Raw genomic sequence first — 26,537 nt, 5'->3', positions numbered from 1 at the left:
AGTGGCTTTAGTGTCGGTTCACACTAGAGTAATGCGGGAATCAGCGTGATCCCAGTGCGGGTTCCTGCATCGCATGTCACCCGCCGGCGGTTCACACTGCCCTATGCGAACCGCTGTGTGTCGATAGAAAGTTAATGACACCCCTAGATCGGTTTGCATAGGTGTGAACTTTCAAATGGTGTAAAATCGGATCGCATGAGTTGATAAATTGGGCTGGACTCTATATTGAAATCTCCACTTCGCTCTCTCACTTGCATTTGGATCTCCACCCCAGCCTGCACTGGTTTAGCGATGTCAGCCAACAGTGGGGTTCAGCCCGTTGTCTGCTGAAAACAGGTCACAGGAGTGCAGCCAAGCAAGCTTTGGCTGCACTTCTCCTTTAAGGCCTAGCTCCTGAAGGCTTTAATGGGGTTAAGAACTGTGTAAAACATCATAAAATAGGTGGTCAGTGCCATATAAGCAAAAAAAAATAAAAAAAACACAAACACATCAAATGCAATATTGCTGGTGGCTTGAAATGAGCCTAAAATCAATATAGACCTGAGCTCAAGCCTCTCTTTATCAGTCTCGTATAATCAATTTAGTACAGTTTGTTAAGCATTACAGCAAACTTTATTTTACAGTTGACAGAGCGAACACTCAGACAGCAGGCTTCCTGGCCGCTGTACTGTGAGATTAATCTGGAAATATAAAGTGCTGTTTTCAGAGGAGCAGTTCCCGACAAATTTTACCATCCTGCAGAGAGAGAGAGAGAGCGATTTCTATCTAACAGCGTACAGCGAGGTGAACATTCTGCCATTTACCATCACACTGACATATTAAATGTTCAATGTTGTTCTGAACTTTCTTACAGGGACTGAATACATTATATATATATTTTTTTCACACACACACAATATTGTCAAAAGTATTGGGACGCCTGCCTTTACATGTCGGAAAATCCGACAACAATTGTCCAATGGCGCATACAAAACGGTTGGAGTTTCGAAAAAAAAACAAACACACGTTCTCAAACAAATTTCTAAGAGCCGGTTCACACTGCGGCGGCTCGACTTTGGGGGCGACTCTGCAAGTCGTCCTGAAGACGACTTCAGAGGCGATTAGCAAAATTACTTCTGTATAGAAGTCAATGCAAATCGCCCTGAGCCGCCCCCGAAGTCGTACAAGATCCTTTTTCTAAGTCGGAGCGACTTGCGTCGCTCCTATTAGAACGGTTCTATTGCATAGAATGGGACGCGACTCCGCCTAACGAGTCGCCCCAGTGTGAACCAGCTCTTACGGTGAACATGGTTTTTGTTGGAAATATCCATTCACTCCAAAATTAGATGTTAAAAGTAATCAGTACTCTCAAACAGGGTTGTCCCGATACCGATACTAGTATCTGGACCGATGCCAAGCATTTGCGCGAGTACTTGAACTTGCATAAATGCTCCCGATGCTTCACCGGATACCTGGAATGGGTCAGCGGGCAGAGCGGAGGGCGAGTCCTGAAGTAAGCTGGCAGGGAGCCGGTGTCTCGTCACATTCGGCTACCCATCTCATCTTGCTACGGAAGTGACGTTCCGCCGAGAAATTTTACACTGCGCATGCGCACTTGTAAGGATAATCAGCACTGGTTGCCCTGGATTGTATAGGGCAATCCAAGGACAGCTGGCATCTTTAGAGGCACTACAAGTCCCAGCATAGCAGGATCTATCACCACAGGTTGCTCTGGATAGGCACTACAAGTACCAGCAATGCAGAACCTAACACCACAGGTTGCTTTGGGTTATACAGGGACAGCTGGCAGTTCTGGAGACACTAGGCAACAAGGGAAGTATTCGTCCTGGAACGCATAGCCCAGTATCTGATAGTTTCACTGCTCTGTATTGTCGCAAATTGTTTGGAACGCATCGCACATGCGCAGTGTGAAACTTTGGCGGAAACAACAAAACCATCCCTGTTAAATTGCAACTATTGTCCAGCCTCTCTGTGAATTCATTGCCAGCATTTAAGACCAAATAACATGTTGCTAGCATCTCCCTAGTTGCTGTCCTCGAGGGAACAGTGGAAAACGATCGTATGTGGCACTGTACGCTGGATAATACAGCTATAATGCCGCGTACACACAATCATTTTTTGGCATGAAAAAAACATTGTTTTTCAAAAATGTAATTTAAAATGGTCGTGTGTGGGCTTCACATCATTTTTCAGGTTCTGAAAAACGACAAAAAAAAAATTCGAACATGCTGCATTTTTTAACGTCGTTTTAAACAAGATCGTTTTTCGGGTTGTAAAAAATGATCGCGTGTGGGCTAAAACGACGTAAAAAACCTGCGCATGCTCAGAAGCAAGTTATGAGACGGGAACGCTCATTCTGGTAAAACTACCGTTCATAATGGAGTAAGCACATTCATCACGCTGTAACAGAAAAAAAAGCGTGAATCGTCTTTTACTAACACGGATTTAGCTAAAGCAGCCCAAAGGCGAATAGAACATCCCCTTTAGAGTGCCGTTGTACGTCACCGCGCTTTGCTAGATAATTTTTTAAAAATGATGGTGTGTAGGCAACATCGTTTTAATGATGAAGTTGGGAAAACGTAATTTTTTCGACATGCTAAAAAAAACGATGCTGAAAAATGATCGTGTGTACGCGGCCTAAGACTCTTCTTTTCTGGTCGGTGAGGTAAGCGCTCTGTGAGCCCATATATAAGGAAGGCCACGTTTTGGAACATTTAGGATTGTTCATATACAAGAAGTTCATTGAATCAAGGACTTTTTATATTGTGTTATTCACCTTATTGAATTTATCCACTGATATGTTTCAGTATATGTTTACCTATCGCTGTAATTTTTTGGTACAGTTATTGGATTTCCCATTATCCTTATTGATTTATTTAGGGTATTTTACTCTTACAGGTTTACACATATACACTTGGTCACTTTTTAAGTGTTTTGTTATTTATTGTGTTAGTTCATCTGTACTTGGTCTTAAAAAAGTGGTATCGGGACAACCCTACTTTCAAACATATGTCATCGAATGTACTTATGAAAATTCTCATAAGCGTGTTCAAGCGAACATTTGTTCAAAAATTTACTAGTGTATGGCCAGCTTAAATTGGATGCCTGTCGGCCAACTCTAGAGCTTCTACTTGACCCCCTCCATACCTCACCATTGGTCAGTGAGGTCACACATTACGCTAAATGGATCTTTAGAAAGGTGTGGGAAGTGGAAGAACCAGACTAAAGTTGGACTTTCTCGGCTGCAGTCAGGATTTATGACACAAAGCCAATGACGACTTTAGATCAGTTGGTTCTCAACCCTGCAAACATGGCCTGTTGGGGGTACTTGAGGACATGGTTGAGAACCACTGACCTACAATTCCAGCTTAACAAGCATGCTTAAAAAAAAATGTTATACTCCCTCCTTCTCTTCTGCTGTCTATCCTGCATAATAATAATAAAAATATACTTAGCCATATTTAGTCCACTCTGGTCACATGATCCTGTAGTTACAGTTCCCATGCGTCAGCGAGTGTCAACAGCAGGGGAGAGGTGGGAATGGCAAGAGCAGCTGGGACATGGAAAGCCTATAAATGCCGCCCCCCCCCCCCCCCCTCCCCTCTGCAGCCGCTGTTCACCGAAACGGGGGGGGTCACATGATCGGATCAGACTATAATTATATAAGTATACTGATCTTTTTTTGCACAAGTTAGACAGCATGGGTAGCAGTAGGGGAGGAGGGGACATTTTGAAAGCATAGTGTTAGACTGGAATACTTCTTTTATTAGCTGGCCAACATCACTATGAACAGCAATAGATCTTTTGACAGGCTCAGTGTTGCTGCGCAGGGAGGGACACGGGGGGACCGGTGAGCACAGGAGGGACACGGGGGGACCGGTGAGCACAGGAGGGACACGGGGGGACCGGTGAGCACAGGAGGGACACGGGGGGACCGGTGAGCACAGGAGGGACACGGGGGGACCGGTGAGCACAGGAGGGACACGGGGGGACCGGTGAGCACAGGAGGGACACGGGGGGACCGGTGAGCACAGGAGGGACACGGGGGGACCGGCGAGCACAGGAGGGACACGGGGGGACCGGCGAGCACAGGAGGGACACGGGGGGACCGGCGAGCACAGGAGGGACACGGGGGGACCGGCGAGCACAGGAGGGACACGGGGGGACCGGCGAGCACAGGAGGGACACGGGGGGACCGGCGAGCACAGGAGGGACACGGGGGGACCGGCGAGCACAGGAGGGACACGGGGGGACCGGCGAGCACAGGAGGGACACGGGGGGACCGGCGAGCACAGGAGGGACACGGGGGGACCGGCGAGCACAGGAGGGACACGGGGGGACCGGCGAGCACAGGAGGGGCACAGGGGGACCGGCGAGCACAGGAGGGGCACAGGGGGACCAGCGAGCACAGGAGGGGCACAGGGGGACCGGCGAGCACAGGAGGGGCACAGGGGGACCGGCGAGCACAGGAGGGACACAGGGGGACCGGCGAGCACAGGAGGGACACAGGGGACCGCGAGCGCTGCAACTATGCGACTCAGGGGGCAGATAACAGGACAGTTAACTACTTCAACCCCAGAAGAATTGACCCCCTTCCTGACCAGAGCACTTTTTGTGATATGGCACGGCGTCGCTTTGACAATTGTGCGGTCGTACAATGTTACAGCCAAACAAAATTGATTTCCTTTTTTGCCCACAAATAGAGCTTTCTTTTGGTGGTATTTTATCACCTCTGTGGTTTTAAATGTTTGTGCTATAAACAAAAAAAGAGCAACAATTTTGATTTTTGATTTTTTTAAAAAAGCAATATTTTTGATTTTGCTATAATAAATATCCCCAAAAATAAGAATCTCCCCCTTCTGCCTTTCCGTGACACGATCGTGCGAACATCGAGTTCACTAGGCCCGCGGTCACGGAGAGGGTGATGTGCATGCCTTCTTAAAGGGGATGTACAGGTACTAGGGATGCTGAATTTAATCGTTGCATTGCGATTCGATGGTCCCCGATGTGGCATTGATGCATGTGACCCCAATAATCGATGTCGGGTGACATCATCACCGACTCGCCCTGCCCAGAAGAGAGCTCTAAGCAGGTCTATTAAAATACCCGTTTTGTAATAAATGCCGTTATAATACATTAAGTGGCCACCGCTGCATGTGCTTTTTAATATATACAGTGTTTCATACCTGCATTTCTGTCTGTATATAGTGTATATTCCGCTCATGTGACTATTCGCTCCGGCCCACCTCTCACGTCTCTCCTGACGTCAGCCCCACCCGCCTCCCTTCTAATCTGATAGCTACAGTCGTGGGCAGGGCCGAGTACTCCCACTGACGTCAGGAGAGAAGAGAACGAGAGAGACGAGAGGTGAGGGGCGGGCCGGGCCAAACCGGACAGAGTCACATGAGCGGAATATACAGTGTATACAGAAATGCAGGTATGAGAAGCTGCATAGATTTTAAAAAGCACATACAGCGGTGGCCATTTAATGGATTAGAACGGCATTCATTACAAAATGGGTATTCTAACAGCAGTATGATTTCTCCTCCTACACATGCTTTGTGTTGACATTTCCCCAGCTTCCCATTTGCACATTCCACCGTGTTAACTCCTAGTGTGCTGGAATGTGCAAACTTGGGAGCCCAGAGAAATTTCAACACAGAGACAGTACAGGGAACTTCACAGGGCTGTTTGCTGTGGATTCTAATCCCTCCTGGCCTCCCACCAGCCACATGTGTAAATTCCTGCACCCTGTAGTGCTTTTCTCAAAGCGAAGTTCCGTTTTTTAGTTTATTAAAAAAGTCAGCAGCTACAAAACAGTGCAGCGATGCGGCCGCACAGAGCCCCGTACCTTTCCCCGCTCCTCTTCTCGACGCAGTCATATCTACTGTGGGCACCCGGCCATGATAGCTTGCCGCTTTACGGCCAGGCATGCACTGTGCTCTGCCATTGGCCAGCCAATCTTCTGGGAGGGGTGTTGTGTCAGGGAGGGGCCACCTAGGGTGAGAGGAGGAGTCACCTAGGCGGCCAGGACAGGAAGTCCCACTAAAAAGAGGACATGGCATGCAAGGGGGCAAGGAGTGCTTAAAGCAAGCGGAAGTTCCACTTTTGGGTGGGACTCCACTTTAAGGGAGTGAGGTTTTTTTATTTAAAAGTCAGCAGCTACAAAAAAAAAAAAAAAAAAAATAGTATCTGACTTTAATAAAAAAGATACTCGCCTGTCCCACAATCCAGCGACATGGCCACCTGAACCCTCCATTCTGTCCACAGCACTGGCAATACTACTGTGGGCATCCGGCTGTGACAGCTTGCAGCTTCACAGCCAGATGCGCATGTCTCACTGCGCTGTCCTGCATAGCCGGGCAATCTTCTGGGACTAGGCGGCCCAAGCGGAAGTGAGAGCTTGTCAGTAATTGTGATGCATCGCGGAATTGAATCGTTGACCAGATAATCGTAATCAAATCGAATGACCAGTGAAGATGCGCACCCCAAAGGCCGCGTACACACGGGCAAACATGTACGATGAAACCGGTCCGCCGGACCGTTTTCACCGTACATGTCTGCCCGGGGATTTCTGTACGATGGCTGTACTAACCATCGTACAGAAATCTGCGCGTAAACAATACGCGGGGCGTGGCCGCGACAACGTGGGCGGCCCTGCTAGTTAAATGCTTCCACGCATGCGTCAAAGTCATTCGACGCATGCGAGGGATGGCGGGCGCTCGGACATGTACGGTAGGTCTGTACAGACGACCGAACATGTCCGAGCGGGCAGGATTCCAGCGGACTGTTTTAAAACAAGTCCAGAAATATTTGCCCGCTGGGAAAAGGCCCGGCGGGCAAATGTTTGCTGGAATCCTGCACGCTCGGGCCTACACACGACCGAACATGTCTGCTGAAACTGGTCCCCGGACCAGTTTCAGCAGACATGTTCGGTCGTCTGTACGGCCCATAACGGGTACGTCCATTTGCCCACCGCTGCCATTCTGCCGATGTATATCGGTGTGCAGCGGTCGGCAAGTTGTTAATGTTCTCTATCTATCTACACACATACATATATACATATACACACACTTGAAAGTCATATGAATCACATTCTCAAAATAAATCCATTCTTTTTACTGAAATAATTTACAAAAGTTGAACTGTTGGAAACATCATAACACATTTAGCATAAAAATATAAAATGATTTCCCACTATGCAGTCCCTGTGGTGTCTTTTCCCAGCCCTTTGCCCCTCTTCCTTTTTCTCTTCTTCTTCTGAGCGGGAGCCGGCGAGATAGGCTGAGCTGGTGTTTTTTTCTTCTTAAGGCAACTTAGTGGGTTGGGCCCTCCGATGCGTTTCCTCTTTTTCCCTCTGCGTCCCGTGTCCAGAGGCATCCCCTGCTCATCCTTCAGATGCTCCAGATTCTGCTTCTGATGGTCTGGTACCAGTTCGCTGGCCTGCAAGGCCTTGATGTGAGCCACGGACTTTGGCGAAGGTTTGTCCAGGACGATGGTGTTCTGAATGATGAACATCAGAGGGACGCCCGCTTTATTCCGTACTTTGTTTCCTAGACCGTGATCCTGAAAAAACACAAGATTGAAAGACTATGTTTATACTGTGCAGTTGTGCTAATTACAATGCTGTGTATTTTCTGGGCCCGCTAATCCTGCAGGTAGCTTAATGAAGTCTCACCAGATGAGAGCGCAGGGGAAATGGGATACAATGCGGGGATTATCATATATTCCACTAAGCAGGTATGTTGTGCTTTGCAGAGCTGCTAATACACTGGGGATTAACATGCTGCGTGTTGATAAAAGGAACAAATACACCCAGAGTGATCAGCAGAATAAATAAAGTATTAACTTGGCTAATCAGATGTATCAATTAGACTAATATCTCATTTGTGGCACGGTGAGAATGTCAATAGGAACATGACTACACAGAGCGTGGAAAACTCACCATCAATCCATAAAAAGTGCCAATATGGCTCGCTGGTAAAGGGAACCCATCATGGATTGCAATTTATGGTCAGCCCCCCCTTCATACAATTCATTCACATAAAGTCTTTATTTTACATGATGCAAACATTTAACACACGGAGCACCAATGACAGAATTTTCAACGCATCCTAGCGTTTTCTATGAAGACTGCACAGCAGTAGCTTTAAAGCGGAGCTCCACCCTAAAGTGGAAGTCCCGCTGATCGGATCCCTCCCCCCCTCCGGTGTCACATTTGACACCTTTCAGGGGGGAGGGGGTGCAGATACCTGTCTAAAGACAGGTATTTGCACCCACTTCCGGCCAGTCTGCGGGCAGGACGTCGCCTCCCGTCCCCCCCATTGTGTTCTGGAAAACTCGGCTCCCAGAGCACAGCGGGAGCCAATCAGCAGGCTCAGCGCGACTCGCGCGTGCGGCGTAGGGAACCGGGCAGTGAAGCCGGAGCGCTTCACTTCCTGGTTCCCTCACCAAGGATGGCAGGGGGGCAGCAGAGTGACGAGCGATCGCTTTTCCTCTGCTGCGGACGGCGCTGGACTCCAGGACAGGTAAGTGTCCTAATATTAAAAGTCAGCAGCTGCAGTATTTGTAGCTGCTGACTTTTAATATTTTTTTTCTCAGTTTCTACAGCAGTTTTTTTTTACATTCACTACGAAACGCAAAAATGGATGCAAAAAGCGGACCGTTTACATCCGTTGCATTTTTTTTAACAGAACAAAAATAGGGCTTTGATCAGTTAAGAAAAATAAAAGAAAAAAAATAAAACAGATGTTGACGAAAGTGGATGTAAACTGCTGATCATCCATTTTTCCATAGAGATGCATTGATGTCAGTTTTTCATCCATCAGGGAATGAATGAGAAAATGACAAACAGTCCACATGTGTGAAAGGGGCCTAGGGCAAGGTTCATACCTATACAGGTTGATGCTTTTTCCTGCTTTGTGTCATTTTTTTTACCACACGCGTTTTTAATGTGTTCCACATTTTTGGGAGAACTTAGCGGAAATCCATAAAAAATGCAAGCACTGCGTTTCTTGCTGCATTTTCATTAAAGTCTATGGAACCAAAAACACAACCTGCTGCGGGCAACAACAAAAAAAAAAATGCACAGATGTGAACGTGACACATAGGAAATAATGTTTAATGGACTGTAGTAAGTTTTTGCAAAACACATAAATGTGAACCTAGCTTAAGGGCTCCTGAACACTAGTGGTAGCACCTGACCGCCTGTTTTATGCCCTATAAAAAGGTCCACCCACAATGATTTGCACTGCACATGGGTTGTGGGGCAATTGGAGCACATCCCCTATTCACTGGAATGGGTCGCATCCAGCTGCACACCACATGCAATGGAGGAGACCATTTTTGCTGTGCCGCATGGCAAAGTATCAAGGCCATTGGGCATGTATACCCCTGTATGACTCAACCGCCTGTTTTTACTGCCCCTCAATGGCAAGGGTAAACTAGGTCTTAATGGGGTAGTAAAGGTTTGTTTATTTTCTAAATAGGTTCCTTTAAGCTAGTGCATTGTTGGTTCACTTACCTTTTCCTTCTAAATGTTTTTTTTCCTATTGCCGAATTTCTCACTTCCCGTTTCTCCTCAGTAAGCTTGCCCCATCATCAGGCTGGGGGTTAGTCATCCAGAACAGCTTACTGAGGAACAGAAAATGAGAAATTCAGACAAAGAAAAAAAAACATTTAGAAGGGAAATTGAAGGAAAGGGCAAGTGAACCAACAATGCTCAACCGCTTCCATACTGCGCCATAGGGAAATGACGGCGGCAGGAACCCCTCGCTGATCCGGGTGGACGTCATATGACGTCCTGTGTTCCCGGCGATCTAGGATGCGCGCGAGCGCTCGTGACCCGGCGCGATTCCCGCCGGGCACGCGCGATTGCAGGTAATCACGGCAGGAGTGTGGATCTGTGTGTATAAACACACAGATTCACCTCCTGTCAGCGGTGAGGAGACCAATGTGTGTTCCCAGTACAGAGGAACACACATCAGTCTCCTCCCCTTGAGAGTCCCCTCCCCCCTACAGTTAGAACACCCCTTAGGGAACATATTAACCCCTTCAGCGCCCCTAGTGGTTAACCCCTTCCCTGCCAGTCACATTTACACAGTAATCAATGCATATTTATAGCATTAATCGCTGTATAAATGTGAATGGTCCCAAAAACGTGTCATAAGTGTCCGATGTGTTCACCGCAATGTCACGGTCATAGTAAAAAAAAAAAAAAAAAAAGCAAATCGCCGCCAATACTAGTAAAAAAATGTATGAAATAAAAATGCCATAAATCTATCACCTATTTTGTAGACGCTATAACTTTTGCCCAAACCAATCAATTTACGATTATTGCGATTTTTTTTTACCAAAAATATGTAGATGAATACGTATCGGCGTAAACTGAGGAAAATTTTTTTTTTTTTTTTTTCAATTGTGATTTTTATTAAATAAAAAATATTGTGTTTTTTTTTTTTTTAATTGTCGCTCTTCTTTTGTTTATAGCACAACAAATAAAATGGCAGCTTCCTTGGCTGTAAAGGAGGGTTTAGTTCCACTTTCAAGTTGGTTGGAAATAAAATAAAAACACAAACACAAACACACACACTAAATGGCAGGATCAATAGGTAGAAAACAATGTTACGTGGGGACTGCTGTGATAACATTGACAGACTGCATTTTATTTTGCCTATAGTTCCACTTTAATGGAAATTCTGGCTCCCCGCTCTACAGCCCATTTATCGGAGATTGGACTTGCAAACCCCCGGGTCATACGAGGGCAGTGCGAGCGAAAGATACACTTTAAAACAAAGTAAACGCTCACCATTGCCAGCACTCGCACTTAGCAAAACACAATCCAAAAGATCCGCTAAATAGATTCCAACCCCCCCCCCCCCCCCCTCTTCAAAAGCTTCCATAATTAAAACCTTCTTGGGCATTAAGTTCATTTGTATGGAACATCAGATTGCTCCGAGATGGGAATTTAGATGAAAAACCTAATCTAGTTAATTCACTTACTGTGTATTAATCAGTAAACAACAAAGCATACAATTTACATCTGAGATTGCCAAAGAATTTAAATCCACGAGGTACGAGTCTCCAGGGCGGACTGAAGATCCAAATAACTTTCATTCCAGACAAGAGACAAAATGAGAACAGACAAAACTTCTCAACTATTCCCAACTTTGATTCCAGTCCGTATCCTGCAAACTGCCAGGACCAATGAGCCGACAACACCAGGCGGCCAACATAAAAAGGACCAATCATGATCTTCACAGATCTGGAGGTTACACTGAAAGGTCAAAGCAGAAGTACAAGTGGGATAGGAAGATAGAAACAAAAGTACTTCTTTAGGTCTTCTGCAGTGCTTCTGTGCTGATCTGAATCAGATTTCTTGTAGGCTACACGGAAGCTAAAAAACGCAGGGGGTTGACAAATTTGCTTGGAATCTAGGAGCCAGCTAAAAAAGTTAGGAGCCAGAAAACGCACCCCGTCCCGAAGAGCTTGCGCGCAGAAGCGAACACATACGTGAGCAGCGCTCGCATATGTAAACGGTGTTCAAACGCAATTTTGACGCGTGACATGTTGGGTATGAATTTACTCGGCGTAACATTATCTTTCATAATATTAAAAAAAATGGGGATAACTTTACTGTCGTCTTATTTTTTAATTAAAAAAAGTATTTTTTCCCAAAAAAGTGTGCTTGTAAGACCGCTGCGCAAATACGGCGTGACAGAAAGTATTGCAACGATCGCCATTTTATTCTCTAGGGTGTTAGGATAAAAAATATATATAATGTTTGGGGGTTCTAATTAGAGGGAGGAAGATGGCAGTGAAAATAGTGAAAAATTACATTAGAATTGCTGTTTAACTTGTAATGCTTAACTTGTAATACCAACGGCCACCACCAGATGGCGCCAGCTCAAAAAAAAAAAAAAGCCAAGTCGCCATGGCGACCTTGTCGATCCCTGATAAAACGTATGTCCGGGCATTACCCAAAATCTACCCCTAACCCTCCTCCTCCCCTCTACAACATGTCTCAGTGTTAAGTTTTTCCGTCTTCTTTCTAACCAGATTTGTTCAACCACTTGCCTATCGGGCACTTCCCCCCCTTCATGCCCAGGCCAATATTTTCAGCTTTCAGCGCTGTCACCATTTGAAAGACAATTGCGCCGTCATGCGGAAAAACAACCCAAACCTACATACCGTGTTTCCCTGAAAATAAGCCCGGGTCTTATATTAATTATGTCAACAAAAGACACAGTAGGGCTTATTTTCGGGGTAGGTCTTACTATGTAATGTGAGGTCTTCTCTCCCCCTCTGTCGGTCAGAAATCCCCAGTGTGACTGACACTACTGATGCTGAATTACGAGGGCCAAGCAATCGGTGGTCTTTGGTTTGGTCCTCAGAGCTTCAAGGTGGCACGGGACAAATGCAGCATCAGATTGATGCATCCACCTAGGTGAGTACTCCGTTTCCCCAAAAATAAGACCTAGCGTTATTTTCCAGGAGGGCTGCAATATAAGCCCTACCCTGAAAATAAGCCCTAGTTAAAAATGCTTGTAAAATCCTATAATCCACTCTATTACAGTAGTATATAATGTACGTGTGTGTTTCTGTAATATAATTGTGCCAAATACCTTTGTTATAGAGCCGCTCTGTGCTTCTGTTAACCGCCGGAGCTCTCTTCCCCCGCAATTATATTACAGAAACACACACATTGTACATTATATACTACTATAATAGAGTGTATTATAGGATTTTACAAGCATTTTTAACTAGGGCTTATTTTCAGGGTAGGGCTTATATTGCAGCCGTCCTGGAAAATAACGCTAGGTCTTATTTTTGGGGAAACAGGGTACTCACCTAGGTGGATGCATCAATCTGCTGCTGCATTTGTCCTGTGCCACCTCGAAGATCTGAGGACCAAACCAAAGACCACCGATTGCCTGGCCCTCGTAATTCAGCATCAGTAGTGTTAGTGACTGGCTCTCTGCTCTGCCCCCCAACATTCACTGGAGCCCCTCACTGTACAGGGGGCAGAGGCAGCTGGCTCAGGCTCAAGGCAGCATACCAAGTGCATTCCTGTGACCTACAAGAGAAGTTGGGCCAAAAGAGCTTTGGTCCTACTTCTCCTTTAACCATATGCCTACTGGACACTTTTACCCCCTTTTTTAAAAAAAATGTTTTAATAATTTTTCAGACAAAGCTTTCTTTTGGTGGTATTTAACCACTAGCCGACCGCGCACCGCCGAAATACGTCCACAAGGTGGCTCTCCTAGGCGAGAGCACGTAATATGACGTCCTGTCTATTAGCCGCCACTAGGGGCGCGCGCGCGCCCCCGCTCGCCCCCGACTCCCGTGCGTGTGCCCGGCGGGCGCGATCGCCGCCGGGCACACGCGATCGCTCGGTACAGAGCGGGGAACGGGGGGTGTGTGTGTAAACACACAGCTCTCGTTCCTGTCAGCAGGGGAAATGCTGATTTTCTGTTCATACAATGTATGAACAGAAGATCAGTGTTTCCCCTAGTGAGGCCAACCCCCCCCCCCCCCCCCACAGTAAGAACACACCCAGGGACATACTTAACTCCTTCCCCGCCCCCTAGTGTTAACCCCTTCACTGCCAGTGGCATTTTTATAGTAATCCAATGCATTTTTATAGCACTGATCGCTATAAAAATGCCAATGGTCCCAAAAATGTGTCAAAAATGTCCGAAGTGTCCGCCATAATGTCGCAATACCGAAAAAAAAATCGCTGATCGCCGCCATTACTAGTAAAAAAAAATATTAATAAAAATGCCATAAAAATACCCCCTATTTTGTAAACGCTATAACTTTTGCGCAAACCAATCAATAAACGCTTATTGCGATTTTTTTTACGAAAAATATGTAGAAGAATACGTATCGGCCTAAACTGAGGAAAAAAAAATGTTTTTTATATATTTTTGGGGGATATTTATTACAGCAAAAAATATTCATTTTTTTCAAAATTGTCGTTCTATTTTTGTTTATAGCGCAAAAAATAAAAAACGCAGAGGTGATCAAATACCACCAAAAGAAAGCTCTATTTGTGGGAAAAAAAGGACGCCAATTTTGTTTGGGAGCCACGTCGCACGACCGCGCAATTGTCTGTTAAAGCGACGCAGTCCCGAATCGCAAAAAGTACTCTGGTCTTTGGGCAGCAATATGGTCTGGGGGGTAAGTGGTTAACCGCTTCAATACCGGGCATTTTCACCTCCTTCATGCCCTGACCAATTTTCAGTTTTCAACGCTGTCTCACTTTGAAAAAAAATATAAACAATTTCATACGGGTACAGTGTTGCATGACTGCGCAATTTTCATTCAAAATGTGACAGCACTGAAAACTAAAAATTGAGCATGAAGGAGGGGAAAATGCCCGGTATTGAAGTGGTTAAATACCACCAAAAGCTTTGTCTGAAAAGTTATTAAAAATGATTCATCCACGTCATGCCCGATTTATCAGGGGGAAAGGGAATAGCTGCTCCAGGTGGGAACCCAGACGAATATCCTCCGCTGCAGGCAACTCAGGTGCAGGCAATGCACTTGGCAAAGCAGGAACAAAGATTGTCTCTGGACAGCCGCACTCTGAACAAATGGTAGCCTTTTATTAAAAGAAGGACAGCACTACAAGTCTCAGCAAAATAAAAAATAAAACCTGACTGCTGACGTGTTTCGCACTGAAACTAGTGCTTAGTCATAGCTATGACTAAGCACTAGTTTTAGTGCGAAACGCGTTAGCCCGATTTATCAGACCACTCCTGAGCGCTGTAGTGTGTCTGGGCTTCACAAGCTAATTTATTCACATAAATATTCCTACATTCCAGGCCCAACGCCATTTGGCAGAGCCAGCTGCTTGACACCAATGATCTTTTTTTTAAGCATTCTTCCCACTGGCCACCAATTGGGTTTAGCAGGGGTTCCTCAGCACCTATAATAAGCGTTCTTCTGGAGTAAAAAGGCTGAGAAAGGCTGCACTAAGGGCTAGTTCCCACCAGCCACTGCATTGCAGCACAACGGCTGGTGATCAATGTAGCCGAGGTCAGCACAGCGATGATGCGCCAAGCTCCACGCATCTCACTTTTTCTTTCCTTTTTAAAAGGAATTTCGTTGAGATGTACACAGACATCTCAAAGCTCAATTGCCAGTCGCATGGTGCGTGGCAGTGGACTGCCTCGCAATGTGTTGATAAAAAGTACTGCATGCAGTACTTTTTTTCAGCGCAAACCACTGCAACATAGTGGTGTGTAGTGGTCGACCGATATGGGTTTTTCTCTGGCCGATGCCGATATTTAGAAATCGGGCGGCTGATGGCCGATATATGATGCAGATTTTTGCGGCCAAAATTTTAGGCCGATTTTTTAATTGGGATGCATTGTGGAGGGGGATGGATGGATGGTGCTGGGCGTAGGTGGGGGATGGATGGCGCTGGCCGTGGATGCGTTGTGGAGGGGGATAGATGGATGGTGCTGGCCGTGGGTGGGGGATGCGTTGTGGAGAGGGATGGATGGTGCTGGCCGTGGTTGGGGGATGCGTTGTGGAGGGGATGGATGGTGCTGGCCGTGGTTGGGGGATGCGTTGTGGAGGGGATGGATGGATGGTGCTGGCCGTGGGTGGGGGATGTGTTGGAGGGGGGATGGATGGAGCTGGCCATGGGTGGGGGATGGATGGATGGTGCTGGGCGTGGGAGGGGGGATGCGTTGTGGAGGGGGATAGATGGATGGTGCTGGGCGTAGGTGGGGGGTGGATGGATGGCGCTGGCCGTGGGTGGTGGATGCGTTGTGGAGGGGGATAGATGGATGGATGGTGCTGGCCGTGGGTTAGGGGATGAGTTGTGGAGGGGGATGAATGGTGCTGGCCGTGGGTTAGGGAATGCGTTGTGGAGGGGATGGATGGATGGTGCTGGCCGTGGTTGGGGGATGCGTTGTGGAGGGGGGATGGATGGATGGTGCTGGTCGTGGGTGGGGGATGCGTTGGAGGGGGGATGGATGGAGCTGGCCATGGGTGGGGGATGGATGGATGGTGCTGGGCGTAGGTGGGGGGTGGATGGATGGCGCTGGCCGTGGGTGGTGGATGCGTTGTGGAGGGGGATAGATGGATGGATGGTGCTGGCTGTGGGTTAGGGGATGCGTTGTGGAGGGGATGGATGGATGGTGCTGGCCGTGGGTGGGGGATGTGTTGTGGAGGGGGGGGGGATGGATGGATGGTGCTGCCCGTGGGTGGGAGATGTGTTGTGGAGAGGGATGGATGGTGCTGGCCGTGGGTGGGGGATGTGTTGTGGAGGGGGGGGGGGATGGATGGTGCTGGCCGTGGGTGGGGGATGTGTTGTGAAGGGGGGGGTGGATGGATGGTGCTGGCTGTGGGATGTGTTGTGGAGGGGGATAAGGATGATTGAGTTGCATTGTGAAAATGGATGAGGGTGAGAGTTACATTGTGAATAGGCTCATATCCACCCAGAGTCATCCTCATCCATTTTCACAATGCAACTCAATGCCAGCTTGTCAGCTTGCAAGAAAAGTAAAACATTTTTAATAAATTTTGCCTTGATATACAAGCAATGTCTTGATATAAGAGTAGCGACATGTCAAAACGGAGTATAAAAAAAAAAGAAGAGGAGCCTCGAAGTGTAGCAATGTGGTTACATGTAATGAAGGTACAACATTTAGCAACTTATTGCTACACTTAGAGGCGCCTCTCTTCTCTTTTATACCCTGTAAAAAACATGCTTTGATATACAAGTGCTTTGGATTACAAGCATGTTTCTGGAACGAATTATTCTCGCAAACCAAGGTTTTACTGTAAATGATGTGAATGAGCCCCAATAAGTATTTCAGCCACTCTGCGACTATATATCCCAAAAAGTCTGCAACAAGCCTTTAGTTTTCCATTCAAATAAAGTCCTGCTTAAAGGGATTGTAAAGGTACAATTTATTTTCCCTAAATAGCTTCCTTTAGCTTAGTGCAGTCCTCCTTCACTTACCTCATCCTTCCATTTTGCTTTTAAATGTCCTTATTTCTTCCTGTTCTTCTGTCTGTAATGCAAGGCTTATTCCCTGGTGTGGAGTGTCGTGCTCGCCCCCTCCCTTGGACTACAGGAGAGTCAGGATGCCCACTAACACACAGCTCATTTCTCTATCTGCAATTTAGAGAGCATCCCGACTCTCCTGCTTACCCCCTCAAGGGAAGTGGCGAGCACGACACTGCACACCAGGGAGAAAGCCTTGCATTACTGTGTGTAGTTACAGACAGAAGAACAGGAAGTGAGGATTTCGCAGAAGAAATAAGGACATTTAAAAGCAAAATGGAAGGATGAGGTAAGTGAAGGAGGACTGCACTAAGGTAAAGGAAGATATTCAGGGGAAAAAAAACAATTGTACCTTTACAACATGAAGGTAAAAAGCTTTGCAGGATCTCATTGCATCAAAGAGGAAAATGTTCCTTCGAGGTGCTTTCATTTCACTCAACCCCCAACGTCTTGTTGTCTTTTAATTTAACTCCCAGGATGCTCTGCTTCTCAGCTACAAAAAAAAAAAAAAAAATATCTTGCTGGCCCGCTTTTTGCAAATGATACAACTGGCATACCTGCGTGGCGACGAAATAATGGTGCGGGTTGTTGTCTGCGATCATGGATAACAGGCATGCTGAGCCATCGACAGGACTCTTGGAATGAGCGCAGCTCCGCACCTGAAAACGCTGGGCAATTAACTTGGCCCCATACAGCTCCTTCCCCAAGGACTCCAGTTCCTTCAAAACACAGCTGAGAAGAAATAAAAGAAAATAAAATAAATTATATTACCAGGCACCTTGAAAACAATGATTATTTATAAGCTGATAACTCAGATGAGACATGTGATATAGCAATGCTCAGAGGGCAAGTACATGCCATGTAAAGCTCCATCCACTTCCTGTTTGGTCATTAGCCTAGGCATGTGACATCATGCACAGCTCTCTCTCACTCTCGTGAGTGTGCACCAGGAAAGGGGGGGGGGAATGAGTCATAAGCGGGCCAATGAGAGCTGCAGATTTGGAGGGGTGTGTGTAAATCTAGGAAGCAAACAGGCAGCAGATTTAGCTGCCCACAGTTAAAACAGCTGCAGCCAGACTTTTCTTGTTCAACTTTCCTTTAGGATTAACCAAAACCATAGAATATGAGTTGAAATCTAAACCCTTTCAACTTGTATTCCATCATTGCTCCACAGCACCACCTAGTGGCTGTAACACATTGCTCCGCTTAGTGGCCAACGCATTGCTTCACCACACCGCCTAGTGGCTGTAACACATTGCTCCACAGCGCCACCTAGTGGCTGTAACACATTGCTCCGCCTAGTGGCCAACGCATTGCTCCACAGCACCACCTAGTGGCTGTAACACATTGCTCCGCCTAGTGGCCAACGCATTGCTTCACCACACCGCCTAGTGGCTGTAACACATTGCTCCACAGCGCCACCTAGTGGCTGTAACACATTGCTCCACAGCGCCACCTAGTGGCTGTAACACATTGCTCCACCTAGTGGCTGTAACACATTGCTCCGCCTAGTGGCCAACGCATTGCTTCACCACACCGCCTAGTGGCTGTAACACATTGCTCCACAGCGCCACCTAGTGGCTGTAACACATTGCTCCACAGCACCACCTTGTGGCTGTAACACACTGCTCCACAACGCCACCTAGTGGCTGTAACGCATTGCTCCGCTTAGTGGCTAATGCAGGGCTCGACAAATCCCGGTCGCCAGGGCGACTAGAAATAGTGTCCTGGCGACTTGGCGCCATCTGGTGGTGAGCCGTTGGTATTACAAGTTATTACCACCAGATGTGCGAGCTGGCGCCGTTGGTATTACAAGTTAAAGCGGGGGTTCACCCTTAGAGGGCACTTTTCCCCCTTAGATTCCTGCTCGTTTTTACTAGGGGAATCGGCTATTTATTTTAAAATATGTGCAGTACTTACCCGTTTACGAGACGCATCCTCTCCGTCGCTTCCGGGTATGGGCTTCGGGAATGGGCGTTCCTTCTTGATTGACAGGTTTCCGAGAGGCTTCCGACGGTCGCATCCATCGCGTCACGATTTTCCGAAAGAAGCCGAACGTCGGTGCGCAGGCGCAGTATAGAGCCGCACCGACGTTCGGCTTCTTTCGGCTACGAGTGACGCGATGGATGCGACCGTCGGAAGCCTCTCGGAAGAATGTCAATCAAGAAGGAACGCCCGCTCCCGAAGACCCATACCCGGAAGCGACGGAAGAAGATGCAGCTCGAAAACAGGTAAGTACGGCTCATATTTTAAAATAAATAGCCGATTCCCCTAGTAAAAACGAGCAGGAAGCTAAGGGGAGATTTTTTTTTTTTACAAATGGGTGAACTCCCGCTTTAAGCATTACAAGTTAAACAGCAATTCTAATGTAATTTTTCACTATTTTCGTTGCCATCTTCTTCCCTCTAATTAGAACCCCCAAACATTATATATATATTTTTTATCCTAACATCCTAGAGAATAAAATGGCGATCGTTGCAATACTTTCTGTCACGCCGTATTTGCGCAGGGGTCTTACAAGCGCACTTTTTTGGGAAAAAAATTACTTTTTTAAATAAAAAAATATAAGACAACAGTAAAGTTATCCCCATTTTTTTTTTAATATTATGAAAGATAATGTTACGCCGAGTAAATTCATACCCAACATGTCACGCTTCAAAATTGCGTCCGCTCGTGGAATGCCGACAAACTTTTACCCTTTAAAATCTTCATAGGCGACGTTTAAATTTTTTTTTACAGGTTGCATGTTTTGAGTTACAGAGGAGGTCTAGGGATAGAATTATTGCTCTCGCTCTACCAATCGCGGCGATACCTCACATGTGTGGTTTGAACACCGTTTACATATGCGGCCGCTGCTCATGTATGTGTTCGCTTCTGCGCGCAAGCTCGTCGGGACGGGGCGCGTTTTCTGGCTCCTAACTTTTTTAGCTGGCTCCTAGATTCCAAGCAAATTTGTCAAACCCTGGAACGCATTGCTTCACCACACCGCCTAGTGGCTGTAACACATTGCTCCGCCTAGTGGCCAACACATTGCTCCACAGCACCGCCTAGTGGATGTAACACATTGCTCCGCCTAGTGGCCAACGCATTGCTCCACAGCACCGCCTAGTGGCTGTAACACATTGCTCCGCCTAGTGGCCAACGCATTGCTTCACCGCACCGCCTAGTGGCTGTAACACATTGCTCTACAGTGCCAACTAGTGGCTGGTGGAGAACTGCAGTACAGCATCTATATAGAAACCTACTAGTTGGCATAGAAAAAAACCGATTAGCAGAAATGTGTACCATGTGGAACAGCATTTACCGATACATGCGGGGCTGTAATAAAGTAGTACCAATTACCTAGAGCTTTAATACAGCAACACCTTCAGCCTGTGATGCATTGCAGGAACAGCAAGTGGCTGGTAGAGACCTGCAGGACAGTGACGAAAGCAGCACTTACTGGCACTGCTCTAAAGCAGCACCCAGCGGATTTGCACTACAGTAAACACAGTGGCGACTACTGGCTGCAATACATTACAGCGGCACCTAGTGGAGAACTGCAGTACAGTGACTATAGCAGAACCTAAAGGCTGTAATGTATTGCTTTAAAGCAACACCTAGTGGTTGACAGAACTGCAGTACAGTGACTAAAGCTGCACTTACTGGCTGGAGGAGAACTGCAGTACAGTGACTACAGCAGATCTTAAAGTGCTCTAAAGCAGCACCAAACAGCTGGGAGCAGATTTACACTAAAGTGAACACATTGGCGACTACTGGCTGCAATACATTACAGCGGCACCAGGTGTCTGGTGGGGAACTGCAGTACAGTGACTATAGCAGAACCTACAGGCTGTAATGTATTCATTTATACCAACACCTAGTGGCTGGTGGAGAACTGAAATACAGTGACTATAGCGGCACCTAGAGGCTGGTGGAGAACTGCAGTAGTGACTATAGCGGCACCTAGTGGCTGGTGGAGAACTGCAGTACAATGGCTATAGCGGCACCTAGAGGCTGGTGGAGAACTGCAGTACAGCGGCACCTAGTGGCTGGTGGAGAACTGCAGTACAGTGGCTATAGCAGCACCTAGTGGAGAACTGCAGTACAGTGACTATAGCGGCACCTAGTGACTGGTGGAGAATTGCAGTACAGTGACTATAGCGGTGGCTGGTGGAGAACTGCAGTACAGTGACTATAGCGGCGGCTGGTGGAGAACTGCAGTACAGTGACTATAGCGGCACCTAGTGACTGGTGGAGAATTGCAGTACAGTGACTATAGCGGCACCTAGTGGCTGGTGGAGAATTGCAGTACAGTGACTATAGCGGCACCTAGTGGCTGGTGGAGAACTGCAGTGACTATAGCGGCACCTAGTGTCTGGGCGCAGATTTGCAGTACAGTGACCTGAGAGGCACCCCCACCCGGTCGGTACAGAGCCGCACTACAATGACACATACTTGGTGGTGCAGAGCTGCACATCCCCCATCATGTATTTGGGAAGCTGCTCCTTGATCTGGATCTTGTTCTTCAGAGCCGCCTGGCAGAAGGTTCCGTCCAGCAGCACCTGGTATGGCTCCCGGAAGCGGAAATTGTTCCGGTAGAAGCTCAAGTTCTTCTTGGCGTGTTTCTGCCGAGTGATCTTCATTGTCGGCGGATCACCGACGTGACGTCACCCACACCCGATCCCCGCCGCTCCACCGTACACGTGCGGTGTATTCCGGAAATACGTCACCTTCCTCCTAGACTGGCGCTCCGCCCTTTGGTGTCACATGACCCGCACCCTTCACACGCCGGGCTGCAGGGAGCTGAGCGATGTGTTGCTAGGAGACAGTGTCAGTGTGCTGTACAGAGAATGCTGGCGTGAACCCATGGCTCCCAACTGTCGCTGATTTCGAGGGACTGTCCCTGATTTGGAGCAATGTCCCTCTGTCCCCCATTCCTCCTCATTTTGGTCTGATCTATAAAGATGTATATAAAATGCACTTTCTATCTATCAAAAAGTGTTTTCCAGCGCTAAACCTTTCATCTGATTTCTAAATGGCTGAATTTGTAAATTTCAAAAGCCAATATAAAGGAATAGTAGTGGTAAAAAAAAAAAGCACTTGTAGGTTTAACCAATTTTTTTTTTTTTTTTTTTTTTACAATGCTCCTTTAACCACTTAAAGCGGGGGTTCACCCTGTTAAAAAAAAAAAAAAATGTTTTTTTTTATTAGACCATTACTTTCGGCATCGTAGCGCGAGCTACGGTATGCCGGTCCTAAATTTTTAATCCCCGTACTCACTGTGCTATCGATGATTGAAGAATCCGGGGAATGGGCGTTCCTATGGTGAGAGAAGGTGATTGACGGCCGGCCCTGGCACGTCACGCTTCTCCGGAAATAGCCGAAATAGGCTTGGCTATTCACGGCGCCTGCGCATAGCCTGTGCGCAGGCGCTGTGAATAGCCGAGACCTACTCCGGCTGTCTTCGGGGAGCGTGACGTGCCAGAGCCGGCCGTCAATCATCCTCCCTCTCCATAGGAACGCCCATTCCCCGCGGGAGTCGGATTCTTCAATCATCGATAGCACAGTGAGTACGGGGATTAAAAATTTAAGACCGGCATACCGTAGCTCGCGCTACGATGCCGAAAGTAATGGAATAATGAGGTGAAGGAGGGTGAACTACCGCTTTAAGCCCCGGACCAATATGCAGCGAAATGCCCAGAGGTGTTTTTACAATTTGGCACTGCGCTGCTTTAACTGGTAATTGCGCGGTCATGCAATGTTGTACCGAAACGAAATTTGCGTCCTTTTATTCCCACAAATAGAGCTTTCTTTTGGTGGTATTTGATCACCTATGCGGTTTCTATTTTTTGTGCTATAAACAAAAATAGAGCGACAATTTTGAAAAAAAATCAATATTTTTTACTTTTTTCTATAATAAATATCCCCCAAAAATATATATATAAAAAAAAAATTTCCTCAGTTTAGGCCGATACGTATTCTTCTACATATTTTTGGTAAAAAAATCGCAATAATCGTTTATCGGTTGGTTTGCGCAAAATGTATAGCGTTTACAAAATAGGGGATAGTTTTATTGCATTTTTATTAATTATTATTTTTTTACTACTAATGGTGGCGATCATCGATTTTTTTCGTGACTGCGACATTATGGCGGACACTTCGGACAATTTTGACACATTTTTGGGACCATTGTCATTTTCACAGCAAAAAAATGCATTTAAATTGCATTGTTTATTGTGAAAATGACAGTTGCAGTTTGGGAGTTAACCACAGGGGGCGCTGAAGGAGTTATGTTTCACCTAGTGTGTGTTTACAACTGTAGGGGGGTGTGGCTGTAGGTCTGACGTCATCGATTTTTTCTCCCTATAAAAGGGATCACTCGATCGATGCAGCCGCCACAGTGAAGCACGGGGAAGCCGTGTTTACACATGGCTCTCCCCGTTCTTCAGCTCCGGGGACCGATCACGAGGGGGCGCCCCCTCATCCCGGATCGCTCCCCAAAGATTTCTGACCGCCGCATGTACCGGGGGGACCCCCGACCCACGTCTAGGCAGGGACGTGCGGACACGTCGTTCTGCCTGTCCGTGCCATTTTGCCGACGTATATGTACATGCGGCGGTCGTTACGCGGTTAAGGGGGCGTGACAAGGGGTGTGTCCTATGCTTGCATACTTTTGCTGATAGGTGTCCCTCATTCCCATCTCAAAAAGTTGGGAGGTGTGGGAACCAGAGCTGTGTGTGAACCCCTGTCCCAGGAAGTGTCCCCAATAAAGTGCAGGAAATGTCTCTTACAACGCCTCTGTAAAGGTCTCTAGAAGTGGCCCTAAAATCTTCCTGGAAATATCCTAAGAGATGCCCCTGGTCCCGGTGTCACCCAGAAATATAACCAAAAATGTCTGTGGAAATGTCCTTGGCAATGCCCCCTAAATATAATAAAAATGATCAAAATTAAGAGAGCATAAATGCACAAATATTAAAATCACAAACGGCGCTAATGGTGACAGTTCTAGTGTAGATGCACAAGGCACCACGTCTACACTCCAATGTTGCGTGAAGGAAATCAGTGAGGTATAGGCAAAAAAGTTCCAAATAGAAGTGTGGTCCACTTTAAGAAAGGACAGATAGTAAGCACCTTCCACCCGAACTCCTCTAGAGACACCACGTGGGACACAATAAGCCCCCTCTGGGGTACACACTCACCAGAAAGTAAATAATACAGGGCGATGTATGCGTAACTCCAAACTGATAATCAGCCTTCAAGCAGGGTAATCAAACACATCTGTATAGGAGCTCCAAATTAAACCAGAAAAAAAGACAGAGAAAGTGCCATAGCATAATTCCGTTTTTAATGGATCAAAAATAGTAGCCCACAGAAGCAAAAACCCCTTCAACCATTGAACGTACAATAAAAGTATTTAAAAAGCGCATAATCACCAAATCCTGGATAATAGGTACAGCGTCGCACTGGTCCTGGTTCAGTCTCACAGAGACTGTCAACTTCCGGTTCCAGCCGAGGCACTGGTGGAGCGCAAACGTCACTTCCTGAGCGTCGTGAGAAGCCACGCCCTGACGCGTTTCGTCATAGGACTTCGACAGAGGGCGTGGCCTCACGACGCTCAGGAAGTGACGTTTGCGCTCCACCAGTGCCTCGGCTGGAACCGGAAGTTGACAGTCTCTGTGAGACTGAACCAGGACCAGTGCGACGCTGTACCTATTATCCAGGATTTGGTGATTATGCGCTTTTTAAATACTTTTATTGTACGTTCAATGGTTGAAGGGGTTTTTGCTTCTGTGGGCTACTATTTTTGATCCATTAAAAACGGAATTATGCTATGGCACTTTCTCTGTCTTTTTTTCTGGTTTAATTTGGAGCTCCTATACAGATGTGTTTGATTACCCTGCTTGAAGGCTGATTATCAGTTTGGAGTTACGCATACATCGCCCTGTATTATTTACTTTCTGGTGAGTGTGTACCCCAGAGGGGGCTTATTGTGTCCCACGTGGTGTCTCTAGAGGAGTTCGGGTGGAAGGTGCTTACTATCTGTCCTTTCTTAAAGTGGACCACACTTCTATTTGGAACTTTTTTGCCTATACCTCACTGATTTCCTTCACGCAACATTGGAGTGTAGACGTGGTGCCTTGTGCATCTACACTAGAACTGTCACCATTAGCGCCGTTTGTGATTTTAATATTTGTGCATTTATGCTCTCTTAATTTTGATCATTTTTATTATGTTTTTATTTTTTTAAACGGCTGCTCCCATTACCGTATTATACAGATTGCTCTGCAACCTGCGGAAATCTGTTATTGGATTTTGCAATAGTTTTTTCTGTGTTGGCGCAGGGAGGTGTATTGTAGGCCTTCAATTACACTTTTTTTCTTTTAATGCCCCCTAAATGTCCCTGGAAATGCTTCCAGAAATGTCCCTTGTTTTGCCATCAGTAGAAAATCCCCCCAAATGTTTCTTGAAAAGTCCCTTTTAAAGGGGTTGTAAAGGATTTTTTTCCCCTAAATAGCTTCCTTTACCTTAGTGCAGTCCTCCTTCACTTACCTCATCCTTCCATTTTGCTTTAAAATGTCCTTATTTCTTCTGAGAAATCCTCACTTCCTGTTCTTCTGTCTGTAACTCCACACAGTAATGCGAGGCTTTCTCCCTGGTGTGGAGAAAACCTCTTAAAGTGGAGGTTCACCCTCAAAAAAATTCTGACATCACATGGAGTCGAGCCATCCTACCGACAGAATGCCGGTGTTTTTTTTTTTTCTCAGCACATACCTCGTTATCACGATTTTCACCCCCCGGCAATCCCGCGGGACTGGGCGTTCTCATTCTGACCGTGTGTATGCTCCATCAGACTTTTGCTGTCAGAATTTCCGCCAGCAAAAGATTGAGAGCCGGTTCTCAAATTTTCAGATGGAAAAAATCCTATCGGAAAATCCGATCGTCTGTAGCAATTCCGATGCGCAAAATTCCGACGCATGCTCGGAACCAATTTGACGCATGCTCGGAAGCATTGAACTTCATTTTGTTGTACGTCACCGCATTCTTGACGGACGAAAGTTAAGAGAAATTTTGTGTGACCGTGTGTATGCAAGTCAAGCTTGAGCAGAATTCCGTCGGAAAAACCATCCAAGGTTTTTCTGATGGAAAATCCGATCGTGTGTACGGGGCATTACTCTTTAAATGGTGAAACTGACCTTGTTTGCAGACCAAAGTTCATCCCTTTGATCTGTAAATGAACAGAAATGTGCAATGTTTCTTTTTATATCTCAGCGCCGAGTAATGTTGATAAACATTTCCAGCTGCTTTTTTTTGACAGCTGTGAGCAGGAAACTGCTCTGCACTTGTTACATAGAATCGTGGAAATGCCAGATTAACTGCTTGCCGACCAGCCGCCGCAGTTATACCGCTGCAGGTCGGCTCTCCTGCGCGAGAGCCCAGAGCTATACGTCATCAGCTCTCGCGTAAGCCACTAGGGGGGCGTGCGACTCCTGTGCGTGTGCCCGGCGGGCGTGATCGCCGCCGGGCACAC

General features: G+C 46.8%; 1 protein-coding gene across 1 annotated transcript; it reads right to left on the bottom strand.

Annotated features, from left to right (window-relative positions):
• Nucleotides 1-7,095: 7,095 nt before the first annotated feature.
• UTP23 (UTP23 small subunit processome component) lies at nucleotides 7,096-21,758 on the bottom strand. The gene is made up of 3 exons (XM_040354875.1): nucleotides 21,464-21,758; nucleotides 17,584-17,758; nucleotides 7,096-7,566 (listed from the first exon to the last, which is right to left on the bottom strand). Exons 1-3 carry the CDS (start codon nucleotides 21,649-21,651, stop codon nucleotides 7,198-7,200), a joined length of 732 nt encoding a protein of 243 aa, XP_040210809.1. The 5' UTR covers nucleotides 21,652-21,758; the 3' UTR covers nucleotides 7,096-7,197.
• Nucleotides 21,759-26,537: the final 4,779 nt, after the last annotated feature.

Source organism: Rana temporaria, chromosome 5 (genome assembly GCF_905171775.1).
Source record: "Rana temporaria chromosome 5, aRanTem1.1, whole genome shotgun sequence".
Lineage (NCBI taxonomy): Eukaryota > Metazoa > Chordata > Amphibia > Anura > Ranidae > Rana > Rana temporaria.
Note: the sequence above shows the minus strand (reverse complement) of the source record. Positions and strands in the feature narration are given on the sequence as shown.

Bases quoted from the DNA above. Each gene is read 5' to 3' on its own strand.
- UTP23 (XM_040354875.1), bottom strand. From the start codon at position 21,651: ATGAAGATCACTCGGCAGAAACACGCCAAGAAGAACTTGAGCTTCTAC. The intron at 17,759-21,463 runs GTATGTGTCATT...ATTTCTTCTCAG, and splicing joins GTGCAGCTCTGCACCACCAA to CTGTGTTTTGAAGGAACTGG. The intron at 7,567-17,583 runs GTATGCCAGTTG...GTGTTTTTTCAG, and splicing joins ATTATTTCGTCGCCACGCAG to GATCACGGTCTAGGAAACAA.